We start from the raw sequence: 14809 nt of genomic DNA on the forward strand, positions 1-14809 counted from the left end.
CTACACCTTACGATTATTTTCATTATTGATGAATGTGCCAATCATTTTCTCAAAGAAGGAAAGAAAGTAAAAAATGACTGCTACAATTTACCACCGCTCAAGGTTATGTCTACAAACGTCTAATTAATTTGCCTGCAAAGTTGTGAAAAAAAAGACTAACTTGTGACATCACTGACTGGTGTGTGGCCAAAAGTGCCAAATGCCTGGAAGATTCATGCTGCACAGAGCAGGGCACTCCTCCTCCTGTCATTTAAGAAGTTCATTTTCACCTCCTGCTATCATCTCACACTTGCTGGTCTTAGCTATTATGTTTCCTACTTTAATTTCCTCACTGACACACACACATTAAAATACACTCACAGCCAGGCTGCAAATCAGCCAATGAAATGTTAACTGAGAGTGAGATTAGTGGATTAACATGTACCAAAGTAGCTTGTGTAAGAAGAGAATGTTACCGTAGCCACCAGGCCAGTCAGCTAATCCACAAGGCAGACAGAACACACAGCACTCACTGCTGCGCGGACCGAGAGTGAAGCGTAACGCAGCTACTGGAAACCACGTCTCCAAGTGAGTACTGAGAATCAAACGAATATTTACAGTTTTCTCTTTGGAAGCTTGTAAAAATAATGACGACCATGTTCATGCTTTAATCTGTCCTTGTACAATCCATTGATCTAATTATGGAAACATGTCTACAAGAGGTTATCCAGGCTTAAGTGCAAAAGTTATTTAACCACTCATTGAGATTTCCTAAGTGCATTACATCAGCTATGGTTAAAACACCTCTAGTTTACAGTGTGTAAGATGTCTTCTAAATAAACATTTGTTTGTTAAAGCACAATTTTTCCCCCAGTAATGGTTCCTTGATCCCACCATGTGAGGTCTGTGGGCATCATGCTGGGCACAGAGGGCCAGTGGTCCAAGGCGTTAGCCAACAACAACATAAGAGCCATCCTCCGCTGGCTGCGGGAGCTCACAGCTGAAGGTACATCAGGAGCATTTGACTACCATAAAACTAGAATTCTATCCACTAGGTGCAAAAACACTCCTCCATGAATTCTTTGTTTCATTAACATGTTATCTCCCATAATGCACTGCTGCAGGTGAAGCTGATGTGGAGGAAATCCTACCAACTTTCAGCTGCTGGGTACAGAGGACATCAGAGTTTGCTAAAAAGGAGTTGTTAACACTATGTGAGAATGTGTGCCTTTGTTAATCATATTCAAATGTTTGAATTTTTAGGATCTTTCTTTTACATCTCTTCTGTCCTCCCACAGGTTTCAGTCGCTGCCAGGGCCTGTGGATGTTTCTGGACCGCAGTGCTTTCACCAGGGTGCACATGCTGCTCCAGAGACTGAAGAACTTGCTCACTCTCACCCAGTGGGCAAGAAAGCAGCTCAGCTCAGCCCACCTCTGGCACGGTACACACTTACAGCGTACAGCTGAAAAGCATAGTGGTTTGGTTGATATTTTTGACTGCAGCTGTAGTTCTAGCCATCTGACACGTGCATGTTTTTATTTAGGTGTTGGGGTCCCATGTGTGGTCTGCAGGGACACTTACAGCTCCTCAGACGTCAGACGTGGCTGCTGGAACCGAGAGCACAAAGCCCTTAAACAACACATCTGGCTGGGGCAACTGGTTCAGTGGTGGGGCATCATGGGACTCCTACCCAAGTCCCCTGGTACATATATGATCACACACATTACATATATTAATGTAATGAACTCTTAGGAAGCCTCTAAAGTTTTTTTTGTTCTCTGCTGTTGCTGCCAGAGGCTCAAGAGGTGAAGCGTATCTCTCAGATGTGGAAAGAAATGGATCACAGCCATCGGAAAGCTTGTCTCGAGACGCCAGGGTAACTTGAATGATTTGACCTGTTGGAAGAATTCTGAGCCATGGTGGTTATTTTTCTCCTGCTTAAGTTCCTCTGTATTTCTTCTCTGCTTTTCTACTTTCTTGTGTTTGACCAGGTGGGAGGAGGGAGGAGTGGAAAGATACAGGTCTTTGATACAGGGGATGGTGACTCAGCTGGACAGGCAGCATGGATGCATTTGGACTTCTGAAGACGGCACAGAGCAGTGCTATCCTCCTCCTAATCTGCAGGCCCTGCTAAAGCTCGTGCTAGTGCCTCGTATCGACAACATGTCAGTCCAAGCGCTTGTATCCATCCAATTACAGCATCAACAAAGCCTTCTGTGGAGCATACTGTACAGCATCTTTCCTTGTACTGTGCTCTTTTCTGCTTTACTTTAGATCAGTACTAAATATGTTTGATTCAGGTTATGTAGCTCTTAACCTATACGTATCACAGCTCATGTACTTTGTCTTGGATATGGCAAACTTCCTGCAGTGCAAAGACGACCTCCTTCAGTCTTTCTGCCATGCCTTCACTATTCCCTCCAGCTTTTCCCAACAACTCAGGGCCTTCTGGATGCTTGATCATGGACACATCAAGGTACATAACCAAGAAGCAAAAATGTATTTTATGTATCAGGCGAGTGACTGATTCAGATTTTGATGATGTCATTAAGATGAGGACGTGCAAGCTGACTGTAATGCAAATGCTATTCAAGGGCCAGTTAAGCATCTTGTTGATTATATTAGCCTCCTTGTTTCAGCAGCACATAATGGTCTGCAGGTGACACTAATGGGCCACTTGAGTAGGGCGTATGATTAATTTAATAATGCTCCACTGTGCCACTCATTAGTGATGAAATTATAGTGTCTCTCTTTCGGAAGAGGAGATGCTTTCATGGTTGATAAGAGCTTTGCCTGCTTATTTATTGATAACAACAAGTAAGAGATAAGTAACTTTAGTTTGTTTTTTTCCCTTCATCTTAAAGGTCAGTTTAAAAGTAACCTTATGATGCCTCTTTATGTCATGTTACTATCTCACCCAGGCCTCCATGGAGTTATTACTGAGCCCCAGGGCTGCTGCTCCCTGTCTCTCCTGGCAACATCGCTGCATCATCCACTGCCTGCTAACAAGGAAGCAGCCTCAGTTGGCTTTAAGGTACCTCCACTGGACCAGACCTGCAATAGAGAGCGCTGAGGATGCTAAGCTCTGTGCAGACGTGCTGCTTCAAAACAGGTACATTCTGTTACACAAATGACTTGAATCAGAACATATTGTTTTATTGTGTGATGCTGAAAATATCTCCGCTCTCCAGTTGTGTCTCTGAAGCCTGGGCTCTGTTGAAGAGAGGCCACACTGAAAGCGAAAACGTGGTCAAGTACTTCCTCCAGGCCTGTGATGGATTTGGTTTGTGTGCAGAGGCTTTAAAGTGCATCCCTGCAGAATACAATGTAGGTGAATCTCTTGTAGTACGGCAGAACACATGCACCAAAGATATTTAGCCTTGAAATAACTTTTTTTCTGAAAATGTTTATCAGGGTGAAGAGAACAAAGGAAATGGGACTACAGGGCCACAGTTGCCACAGATAAAGAAAGGTAAGATAAAAGGTCCAGTTTGTAGGATTTAGTGGCATCTAGTGTTGAGGTTGCAGAAATGAAACTTCTCCCATGTGCCAAGCCTGTAGGAGAACTGCAGTAGCCCATGCCAAAGTGCAAATGGCCCTATCTAGCACCAGAGTTTCATTTGTCTGTTCTGGGTTACTGTAGAGATAACATGGCGAACTCTGTGGAAGAGAACTCGCTCCGTAAGTAGATATAAACAGCTCATTTTAAAGGCCCTGACACACCAAGCCAATGGCTGCTGGTTATTGTCGGACCATCAGTGAACGCCTGTTGCCTTAGTTTTTATCGTGTGTCCTTCACCGTTGGCACTAGCAGGCCTTTGTCAGCTTTTTTTGGGGGCCAATGCAGCATGTCGAAATGGTGCTGGAGACGGCAAACAGACTCTCAAACTCTCAAACGAACGTAAGCACTGGTTGGCTGTTGGCTGTAGGCTTTGTTGTGTTCAGGTGCAACTTTTTGGTCAAAACACAGACCCTGTGAGGTGACGCAACAGTAGCCCTTTGTCGCCACTAGTCTTTTGATGTTGGTATGATGTGTCTGGGCCTTGAGAACACAACATTTTTTGTTTTCAGGTGATTATATTTTGATGAAAACATTTATGTTATATACCATCTCTGCCACTAAATGCCCCTAAATCCTACACACTGGACCTTTAAATGAATAGAGTATTAAATATTATCAAGACAGAATAAAGTATATTACATTTAACTGCAACATTTTTTATAACACTGTTCAGCAGAAAGGCCACCCTGCCTGCTGTCTGCCAAACTTTATCAGGCTCAGAGAGACAACACAATGTCCCCAGAGGAACTGGTCCAACTAGTCAGAAAGGCTGTGATGGAAGTGAGAAAGCCACATCCCAAGATAAGGTACTGTGGCTGTAGATGGCATGTAGGTAACAGAGGTTGAGTTGTGTTAAAATATATTTAATACCCAAGAGAACCCAGCAGATCATTTCTCTATGTTCTTTATTCTAGTGAGATGGTGTGGCCGGAGCACACGGAGAGAAAATCGAAAAGCAGAGAGATGTTTCTGTCAACCAGGGCTCTCCGTCATCTCACGCCCAGCCCCTCCCCAATGGACATGGTAGAAGACACAGAGCAAACGGCACATACAGATGAACCAGAAGAGGAACAGCCTGTCCATAATGTATGCATTGTCAGTGTCCCCACGAAAAATGACCACAACAGCATAGTCTATTGATTTTGAGAAATAATGATCCTCGCCCTGCACATCTGTTTTTGTCCCAACAGGAGCCTGAGTCACAAGAGCACATTTCGTCTTCTGAGGATCTGAGCTCTGAGTATGTCTCCTCCTTCACCTCAGCCTCCTCCTTGCCTCGGTTGAGACGGCGTCCTTATGTGTATGAAAGTACTGTGACTCTGCAGAGGATCTCCTCTCTCCTCAATGATGGAGAGAACCAAAGCAGGGAAGAAGAAGAGGAGGAGGAAGAGGAAGATGACAAAGAGAGCAGGAGCCCTTCATCAACTGGTGCCTTGTCAGATTGCCTTGAGCCTGCAGGGACACTAGATGGCGCCACAGACCCCGTTTACCTGAGCAACTTGAAGAAAGACATTTTGGTGGAGCCGGTGCTTTCTGCAGAGGGTAAGCTTTGTGTTGCATCTTATTTCCACACCATTCACATTAAGAGGCAGTCATAAAATAAAGAGAAACTTAACTCTTTCCTAGAGGGAGAAGAGGATGTTAAGACAGAGGTTTTCTCAAGAGAGGACTTCCTCAGTGTTGATGCAGTTTCAGGACCTTTCATGGACGAAACCCTACCTCTAAATAAGAGGTCAGAGATCATCTTATCTCACACTATACTTATGGTGCTCTGAACACACTTAAATCTAAGTTATGTTTATTTTCTCTGGTCCAGTTGCAGGTTATATCTTCCCCCTGAGTTCTACAGCAATGAGGTCAGCCAATCAGTACCCTTCCTCTGTGAGGCCCAGGTGGAGAGTCACAGCTTCCTCTCACCAGACTATGGTGTGTATCCAGCTGGAGGGACAAAAATATATCAAGCTGAATTGTGCTTTACTGAATGTCCACATCACTACATGAACATTTATCTGCAGAGAAACTGGCCGGCTGTAAAGGAGACGAAATCATTCATGGTCCCCCAGGTGTCGCCAAGCTGTGGAGCCCTGCAGTGTCACTCAACCAAGAAGAACAAGCAGACTGCATCCCTTCACAGATTTTCAGTTTTACTGAAGCTGCAAAATTGGACCGTTTCCTAGAAAGGGAACTTCATCAGGTAGGTAGTGTCTCTGTTTAAAGGCATACTTCACCCCCAAATTTGTATATCAGCTACTCACCCCATCTTTATGGGGTGAGTTATGTTCACCAAGACAACTTTGTTTTTGTCACATGCCTCCACAGTGAACGATGAATCCAAAAACGGAGAGAATTCTTAATGAATCCATTTACAACCGCTCACACACCTTGCGCAGTATGATCCGAGTCTCATTTATCCATCACGTCGTCATTGTATGCTAAGTATTTCCCAAACAGCCATCCCTTTTCGACGGGAAACTGAACTGAAACTAAGTGAAACTTTTCAATGCTGTCTTCAAAGCCAGACTCCATTGACAAAAACAGTCATTTTATACTGCTGAACATGGAAACTGGTGGTCTGGTGCTGCCCTCAATCGGTTAATTTGTTTATGTTCTTGTGTGAATTTGGTGTTTTAAAGGGTTAGTTCAAATTCACCAAAGTCACACACTAACACAAACAAACTACAGATTGAGGCAGTGGCAGACCTGCAGCACCTGTGTTCAGTGAGGTAAAATTACTCTTTTTGTCAGTGGAGTCTGGCTCTGAAGATAGCCTACATAAGTTTCACTTTCAGGTCACTTCCCCATCGGAAAGGGCTGTCAGTTTGGGAAGTACTGAGCATACGACTGGATAAATGCAACGTGGGTTATACTGCACGAGTTGCATCGTTTTGCTGTCGTCCCCTATGACTTCAGTTCATCAAAAATGTTCTCAGTTTTTTTCATTTACTTTGAAGGCATGTGAGGAAAGCAGAGGTTTGATCACAAATCCAAAGTACCATATAAATCGTCATTTGGGGGGTGGAGTATCCCTTTAACTCAACAGTGCGTACTATAAGCTGATTACAACAGTACCTGTTTTCAAAATTGGGCTCTTCACTTGTAATGTTTCTTGCTGTATGTGCTCAGAATACATATGAGCATCATCAGCAAGAGGGAGTTGTGGAATACTTCAGCCAAGGCCTCTCCTGTGCCCTGTCTGAAACCACTCAGGACCTGTTGACTGACCTTCACCATAGCCTTCTGTCAGAGGATCCTGTAGCCAGCGGCTCAGAGGCGTCAGCAGGGAGCGGTCAGCAGGACATCTCCCCCCTTGCCCCTGTGTGCAGCTCTATTTTCCCCACACAGCTTCAGATCTCTGGTAGCTCTCTGACCCCGAGCCTAACCTGCAACATCATAACCACCTGTGCTCCTTCTCACAACACCAAAGAGAGCTCCCCCACAGCCCAATTACAGATGGATGAACTCTGTGCCCAGAGCACCTCAGCCTGGCTCAATCATTGCACAGTGGGAAGCTGGTTGAAACAGGACCTGGACACCCGCAGAGCTTCTAGTGGCTTTCTACCTGCTGCAGAGTCAGGAGCAACTATCACGTCAGGTGAAGACATTTAAAAAAAAAACAAAGTTAACAACTTTTTATACCAGCTTAAAAGGCAGCCACAAAGAACCACCCCAGCATCCCAATAATTCTTATACATATCCATGCATACATACAGTCCATATACATACACATCTTGTCCAGTAGTGATGTTTTTTATATTTGAATATAAACAATACTTTACGTATAAAACCATATACAAACCTATGTAACCATATGGTTTACACTGGTCCCCACAGATAATGAAATGTGTGCTACCAGTTGCCTTATTGACATTAGGAGCTCCTAAAACATTGCAAATGGTCATTAGCAAAATGCTAATTGAAAGCCCCATTTATCTCATTGCTATTATCATTGCTAGCATTGGTCTTAGGACAAATAATTTGTGTTTGTGCTCTTGCCAGACATAATTGTGTGTCAGAGGTGCTGCTGTTCACTGCAGGGTGCAGGACACAGGTAAATGTACCAAAGGCAGGGGGTCTTGGCTGCTAGGGAAGGGAGACTGGCGAGGAAGTGAAGTGTCAGAGATTGGTTCCCTTAACCTTGCTGCAGCAGTCAGTCATCCATAAAACGACCCCTTCCCCCTCCCTCCGTCCCCCACACCTTCTATGGGGGGTGTACTGTCTTCCACAGCAAGCAGACCTCCCTCCATCTGCTTGGTTGTGCTGATCACCGCCGGGCCTCGGGGATCTACGGCCTATTGCCCCAAGCTGATGCCCCAACCTTGTCACCGGGACAAGGGTTAAAGACATAACAGTGGCGCAATGTTGCATAAAATTAGAAGGACAATGTCAGGCTGTTTCATAGACATCTATTGTGTGTGTTGCTTCTAGCAAGGATTTCTGACAGTGTTAACACTTACACTTTTGTTTCTGTTCATTCACAGATAACAAGAAGCCCTCTTTTGCACTAGGCCAACCGTATTCCTACACTCTGGTCAACTTTACGGACTTCACCGCAAAGCAAAAAGGAGACAGCAGAGATGGCAAACAGGTACTTTATTCTAATGATACACACTGTACATTGAAGCTGTGGCGTATTCATTATAAAGAAACAAAAGCCAGTGTGGCCAGTAGGGGTCACTATTGTTCCAGTTAAGATGCTTGACAGCATCTCTGATTTGGATGATCTCATTTCGGGTCCCTGGGGACTTTGCCTCATCACAACCCAGCAGGTGCCCTCTTTACTACCCTTCATCCCTCTTTCTCCTGTCCTCCAGCATAAACACCATTTGCTTGTAAGATCTCCGCCTACAATGATGTCATTTTCCAAACATGTAGGCAGTGCGTCAGGGAATAGGATTGCATTGTATCTTGAAGTATCAAATGTGCATGAAATACCAAAGAGCTGTTATGTATTTGTCGAAAACACAAAATCTGATGCTGATGCAGTCACCTTTTTATATTGCATAATTTTACTGCTTACTTGTGCATCGACCTGAACATCACACTGCTAAGCACTGTAATATAATTGCGCGGATATGACCAGGTAATTGTTTTACCGAGGTTTCATTGGATAATTGTTTGATTGGGATGCAGTCACCTAATTATTTTGTTCAGAATTGGGGACCATATGGAGCTTGGCAGGTGAAACGCAATTAGGCCATGTTAATTTATGATGATTATACCTTGGGCCTGAGTAGCCTATACTGTACAAACAGTGTGCGTCTATCACGGCCAATCTATTTTGGTTGTACAGTGCATGTTTGTGGTGAATGCATTACATCCATTACCTTGCAGACACAGTGTGAGTGTGTGTTATCTAATTGTTCATCCAGGCCAGGAGTGATGCTGCATAGGATTTTCTTAATTGGCAGATATAGAGATATTAATGACTAATGTGTGAAAATGAGTTTAAGACAAACCCTTACTGTCTGATCAAACTGTCGTCGATTTAATACCAGAGTTGCTGAAGATAAGAAAATCAGGATATTAAACATAGTTATTAGAGTAAACTATAAATTTAGATCTCATCCCAAATGACCTCATGCATGACTGTTTATGATGATTATTGTGGCACAGTTGTAAATGAGATATTCACTGTGGTGAAAACAAAGTCATCAATCAAGTCACAGGAGCTCACAAAGAGATAATGTCCGCTTAAAAAGATACCGCAAAATGAAATATTACCAACTTTGCCGTCTTTATGAAAATACCAATATTTGCACACAGAGAGAGGCGGGGAGCAGTGGTGTTGGGTTGATGTTGCATGTTGAAACATTTAAGATTCGAGCGGAGACGAATGGCCTCTATTAGGAGCATTTAATCAGTGCTCCCAGTCTCCTGCGCCCCCCTGGGGAAAGATTAATGGGTACAGGATATTTCATCAGGCCCTCCACATCACTGCCCAGGATATGAGGCTGTAATTGTGTCTGTTTTGTGCTGTTGTTCTGTGTTACAGGCAGACAAAGAAGAGCCCGCAGGTTGGAGCAGTTTGGGGAAAGGTTCACAAGGTGCCATAAGAAGTGGGAGAACACTATTAAGGAAAGGAAAACGAGTGAAGAGAGCATGAAGATTTAGCACATCTATGGCACATTGGACAGCACATGGAGAACTGAACTGGATGAAATATGTTCTCTACATGATGCATCTTCCTTTTGTTTCAAAAATACATTTTGATTTATTAACCTAAAGCAATACTGTAAGGATTAACACACGGCAAAATGAACTTACTGATCACAGGACAAGCTTGATGATCACCACATAGACTTTTCACCTTGACCTGATCCATCTCCCCTTCCTCATCAATCAACTGGTTAGATCGGTCTGACGGCTGCTGCTGCTGTCAGCAACCTTTCCCACCCAGCGACATTGTCCTGCCACACCCTTCCTCTTCCTCTGTAACACCGTGTGTCAGAGACACTTAATAATGAATATCTCAGGAATTATTGATAAATGTGAATTATTAAATATTTTGCTAATTAAAGCTCCAGTAAAAAATAGACATCTGTGGCTCATGTTGTGCTTTTTTCAATCTGGTCACCAGGATACAAGTTGGTCCAATTGAAACATTAATGCACTACATTTAAAAGGCAGTGATGGTGTCCTTGAAAATGAATCTGCACTTTAGATTCTTGACAAAAAAAAAAGGATGTTTGCTTTGCTGCCATTGCATCTCATGAAAAATGGATGACCTCCCAGTGCTCTCTGCTGCCCATCGCTCCCCATATTTGCACAGAGCCCAGGGACTGCATTTGGGTTAGCATCCTCCTCCCTCCCTCCTTCCCTCCCTCCCTCCTTCCCTCCCTCAGTGGCTTGTTCTGGGGGTGAATAACTTAACACATATTTCAGCTTGACACACTTCTGCTCGGGGTCTCCCCTGGGCGCCCAGTTCACGAGCCCACACATGCTGTATTATTTAAAACTGTGGTTCGGAGTTCTGTGTGTGTGGATGTGCATGTAATCTCCTGTTTGTATAAATGCCTTATGGAGTTGTTAGGCCTTTCCCTGTGACCTTGCAGGTGTGGCTGCACCTCTGATACCAGATAAACCCTGAGGTCTTGCCAGAAACAACATAAGCATGGCAGCATAATTATGATTCCCTCCTCATTTTTTTTTAGACTTTCTGGCTTTTCTGTGCTTTGATTTTTCTATTAGAAAAGGGAGAATATGCTGTTTCACAAGCAGTACAACACTCCAGTGATAATGTATCAACAAAGACTGCAAAGTGATTTATTACAGGAAATAGTCACATGAACAATTTATCATACACCCAAGAATAAAGATCTGCCAGAGAAAAAAATCAGCATGAAACATAAGTAACAATACCTAATGATGCTAAAAAGCAAACCAAGACACATGCATGTCAGCACACACAATAACTCAAGCTGATCTCAGAGCTGATAACATCATGGAAAACAGAGTGCTGTGGTGCAGGAAAAAGACACATAAATCATGTGCAAGGCAGAGGATTCAAAATGCTGCGTTTGTATGATGGATACAAATAGCCATCCGATGTCTGTAAAGCTCTCGTATAAATACTTGTCTTTGTGTTGCATGGGATATTTCACACTAAACTACTGTACAATTAATATTTTTGGATACATAATGACTTGATACCAGCCTCTAAAGACGCTGATCACTTTGCTGCATCACTTAGAAATTAAAGTTTTAATGTTTTCTAGTCAGAATTTAAATGTTTTTTAGACAATTAGCTAAAGGTGTTTTAGTCAAAACATTTTGCAGCATCTGTTGACTGTACATCAAGGCAATAATTGTAGAAAAACCATGTAAGAGAGGGGTCTGACTATGGAGGTGTCTTACCCACTGGAGGGCACTGTGAGCGGCACTGAGGCTGGATGGCCAGGAAGGTTGAGAGACACCTTGGCCAGCTCACCAGATGGCCTCAGTGAAGCGTGTCAGATAGCTGTGACAGCTACCTGCCCTTCCTTAAAGACTGTCACCATGTATAAACAAACCATTACTCTAATTTGTGAGAGCACTGCCCAGTGTGTGTGCGTGTGTGTGTGTGTGTGTGTGTGAGAGTACACAAGGGCATGATTGCATCCCCTATTTCATTGAGGGCTGCACAGGAAAAGTGCACACACAATTTTTTATGAGATACTAATGAATTTTTTTAATGTCTAATTTTATGTCATACAACACTGACTTTTTATGTATTTTTTTAAGACATACTATTGGCTACTATAATTACCATATGTTTTTTAAGGTCATTTTATTATTTATATACTATACTATATATTTATTAATATTATTTTACGTCATGCTATAGGTTTTTTTTTTTGTGCCATTTTATACAATGACACAAAGTGCCTAAAACTGAAGTTCTTTAAATGGCCACTTGAGGCAGGCTCCAGAAGCCAGTCAGTCCCCACAGACCCCCATGTTAAAATGCCCAGCTATAAAGCAGAAATAAATGTTTACAGCCTAGTACAAAAAATGGTTTTGGTCTATATTTTATTTCCCCCTTCATGGTAACTGTACTGGTGGTGAATTTTATACAACTCAACCATTTAAATGTAATTAAGTCTTAAATTATGCACAATTAACAGCAGGCCGCTTTAAGTAACAGGCTGTGTGTGGAAAGTGTCTGCGGCTTCTCAGTCGGATTCACCCCTTGCTCCTCCCAGTGCCAGCCTCTTTCCCAAATATGTCTCTTCTGGCTCCAAAAACTGAGATGACGATGGACAAAATGCCAAACTTGAGGCTTCAAAATGGGAGTCCACAAACCGATGGATGATATCACAGAAGCTACGTCCATTATTTTTTACCATCTATGCATATTACTATGACTGTTTTGATGCTATTTTTATTGCCATACTATACCATGACTTTTATTTTACGTCATTTTCATGCCATACTATACTATGACTTTTTATGTCGTTTTTTATGCCATACTATACTATGACTATTTTTTATGTCGTTTTTTATGCCATACTATACTATGGTATTACTTTTTATGTAATTTTTTACATCATACTATACTATGACTTTTTTTAAATATAATTTTTTATGCTCTACTATACTATGACTGTTTTTATGCCATTTTTATGCCATACTATAATATGACTTTGTATGTCATTTTTTATGCCATACTATACTATGACTTTTTGTGTCGGGTTTTTTTTTTATGCCATACTACACTATGACTTTTTATATCATTTTTATTCCATACTACACTATGACTGTTTTAATGCCACATGTATACCATACTATACTATGACTTTTAATATAATTTTTTATGTCATACTATACTATGACTTTTTATATAATTTTTTATGCCATACTACACTATGACTTTTTATATCATTTTTATGCCATACTATACTATGACTTTTTATGTCGTTTTTTATGCCATACTATACTATGACTATTTTTTATGTCGTTTTTTATGCCATACTATACTATGGTATTACTTTTTATGTAATTTTTTACATTATACTATACTATGACTTTTTTTAAATATAATTTATGCTCTACTCTACTATGACTGTTTTCATGCAGTTTTGATAAAATAGTATACTATGACTGTTTTTATGCCATTTTTATGCCATACTATACTATGACTTTTTGTGTTGGTTTTTTTGATGCCATACTATACTATGACTGTATTTATGCCATACTATACTATGACTGTATTTATGCCATACTATACTATGACTGTTTTTTGCCATTTTCATGCCATACAATACTATGACTGTTTTTGTGCCACATGAATGCCATACTATATTATGACTTTTATTTTGTGCCACATGAATGCCANATATAATTTTTTCATGCCATACTATACTATGACTTTTAATATAATTTTTTCATGCCATACTATACTATGACTTTTTATATAATTTTTTATGCCATACTACACTATGACTTTTTATATCATGTTTATGCCATACTATACTATGGCTGTTTTAATTCCACATGTATACCAAACTATGACTTTTTATATAATTTTTTATGCCATACTATACTATGACTTTTTATATAATTTTTTATGCCATACTACACTATGACTTTTTATATCATGTTTATGCCATACTATACTATGACTGTTTTAATGCCACATGTATACCATACTATGACTTTTTATATAATTTTTTATGCCATACTATACTATGACTTTTTATATCATTTTTGATGCCATACTACACAATGACTTTTTTATATCATTTTTATGCTATACTATACTATGACTGTTTTAATGCCATATGTTTGCCGTACTATACTATGACTTTTTATATAATTTTTTATGCCATACTATACTATGACTTTTTATATGATTTTTTATGCCATACTATACTATGACTGTTTTAATGCCATATGTATGCCGTACTATACTATGACTTTTTATATAATTTTGTCATGCCATACTATACTATGACTTTTTATATCATTTTTCATGCCATACTATACTATGACTTTTTATATAATTTTTTCATGCCATACTATACTATGACTTTTTATATCATTTTTTATGCCATACTACACTATGACTTTTTATATCATTTTTATGCCATACTATACTATGACTGTTTTAATGCCATATGTATGGCGTACTATACTATGACTTTTCATATAATTTTTTTATGCCATACTATACTATGACTTTTTATATATTTTTTTATGCCATACTACACTATGACTTTTTATATCATTTTTATGTCACACTATACTATGACTGTTTTAATGCCATATGTATGCCATACTATACTATGACTTTTTATATAATTTTTTGTATGCCATACTACACTATGACTTTTTATATCATTTTCATGCCATACTATACTATGTCTGTTTTAATGCCATATGTATGCCATACTATACTATGACTTTTTATATAATATTTTTATACCATACTATACTATGACTGTTTTTACATAATTTTTATGTCATACTATACTATGACTGTTTTTACATCATTTTTAGGACATACTATACTATGACTGTTTTTACATCATTTTTAGGACATGCTATACAATGACATTTTTATGTTGATTTTTTTATGCCATACTATAATTTGACTGTTTTTACATTATTTTTATACCATACTATACTATGACTGGTTTTACATCATTTTTATGCCATACTATACTATGACTGTTTTTTACATCATTTTTATGCCATACTATACTATGACTGTTCTTGTGCCATATGTATGCCATACTACACTATGACTGTTTTTACATCATTTTTATGCCATACTATACTATGACTGT

At 40.2% G+C, this 14809-nt stretch overlaps 1 protein-coding gene across 1 annotated transcript; it reads left to right on the forward strand.

Moving 5' to 3' along the window:
* The first annotated feature begins 91 nt into the window (after positions 1-91).
* Positions 92-10035, forward strand: LOC126401354 (uncharacterized). Its single transcript, XM_050062561.1, has 20 exons — positions 92-567; positions 837-985; positions 1104-1193; positions 1278-1421; positions 1524-1682; positions 1775-1856; positions 1972-2161; positions 2313-2456; positions 2902-3092; positions 3172-3307; positions 3395-3452; positions 4216-4348; positions 4457-4628; positions 4733-5084; positions 5169-5274; positions 5359-5468; positions 5558-5736; positions 6666-7134; positions 8021-8127; positions 9535-10035. Exons 2-20 carry the CDS (start codon positions 895-897, stop codon positions 9643-9645), a joined length of 3024 nt encoding a protein of 1007 aa, XP_049918518.1. The 5' UTR covers positions 92-567; positions 837-894; the 3' UTR covers positions 9646-10035.
* The last annotated feature ends 4774 nt before the right edge of the window (positions 10036-14809 follow it).

The sequence above is a fragment of the Epinephelus moara genome, chromosome 14 (assembly GCF_006386435.1).
Source record: "Epinephelus moara isolate mb chromosome 14, YSFRI_EMoa_1.0, whole genome shotgun sequence".
In the NCBI taxonomy this organism is placed as follows: Eukaryota; Metazoa; Chordata; class Actinopteri; order Perciformes; family Serranidae; genus Epinephelus; species Epinephelus moara.

What these genes read in the sequence shown, in the direction of transcription:
- LOC126401354 (XM_050062561.1), top strand. Translation starts at nt 895, where the DNA reads ATGCTGGGCACAGAGGGCCAGTGGTCCAAGGCGTTAGCCAACAACAAC. An exon ending in CTCAGCCCACCTCTGGCACG is followed by an intron (nt 1,422 to 1,523) that starts GTACACACTTAC and finishes GTTTTTATTTAG; the next exon opens with GTGTTGGGGTCCCATGTGTG. An exon ending in ACAGCAGAGATGGCAAACAG is followed by an intron (nt 8,128 to 9,534) that starts GTACTTTATTCT and finishes TCTGTGTTACAG; the next exon opens with GCAGACAAAGAAGAGCCCGC.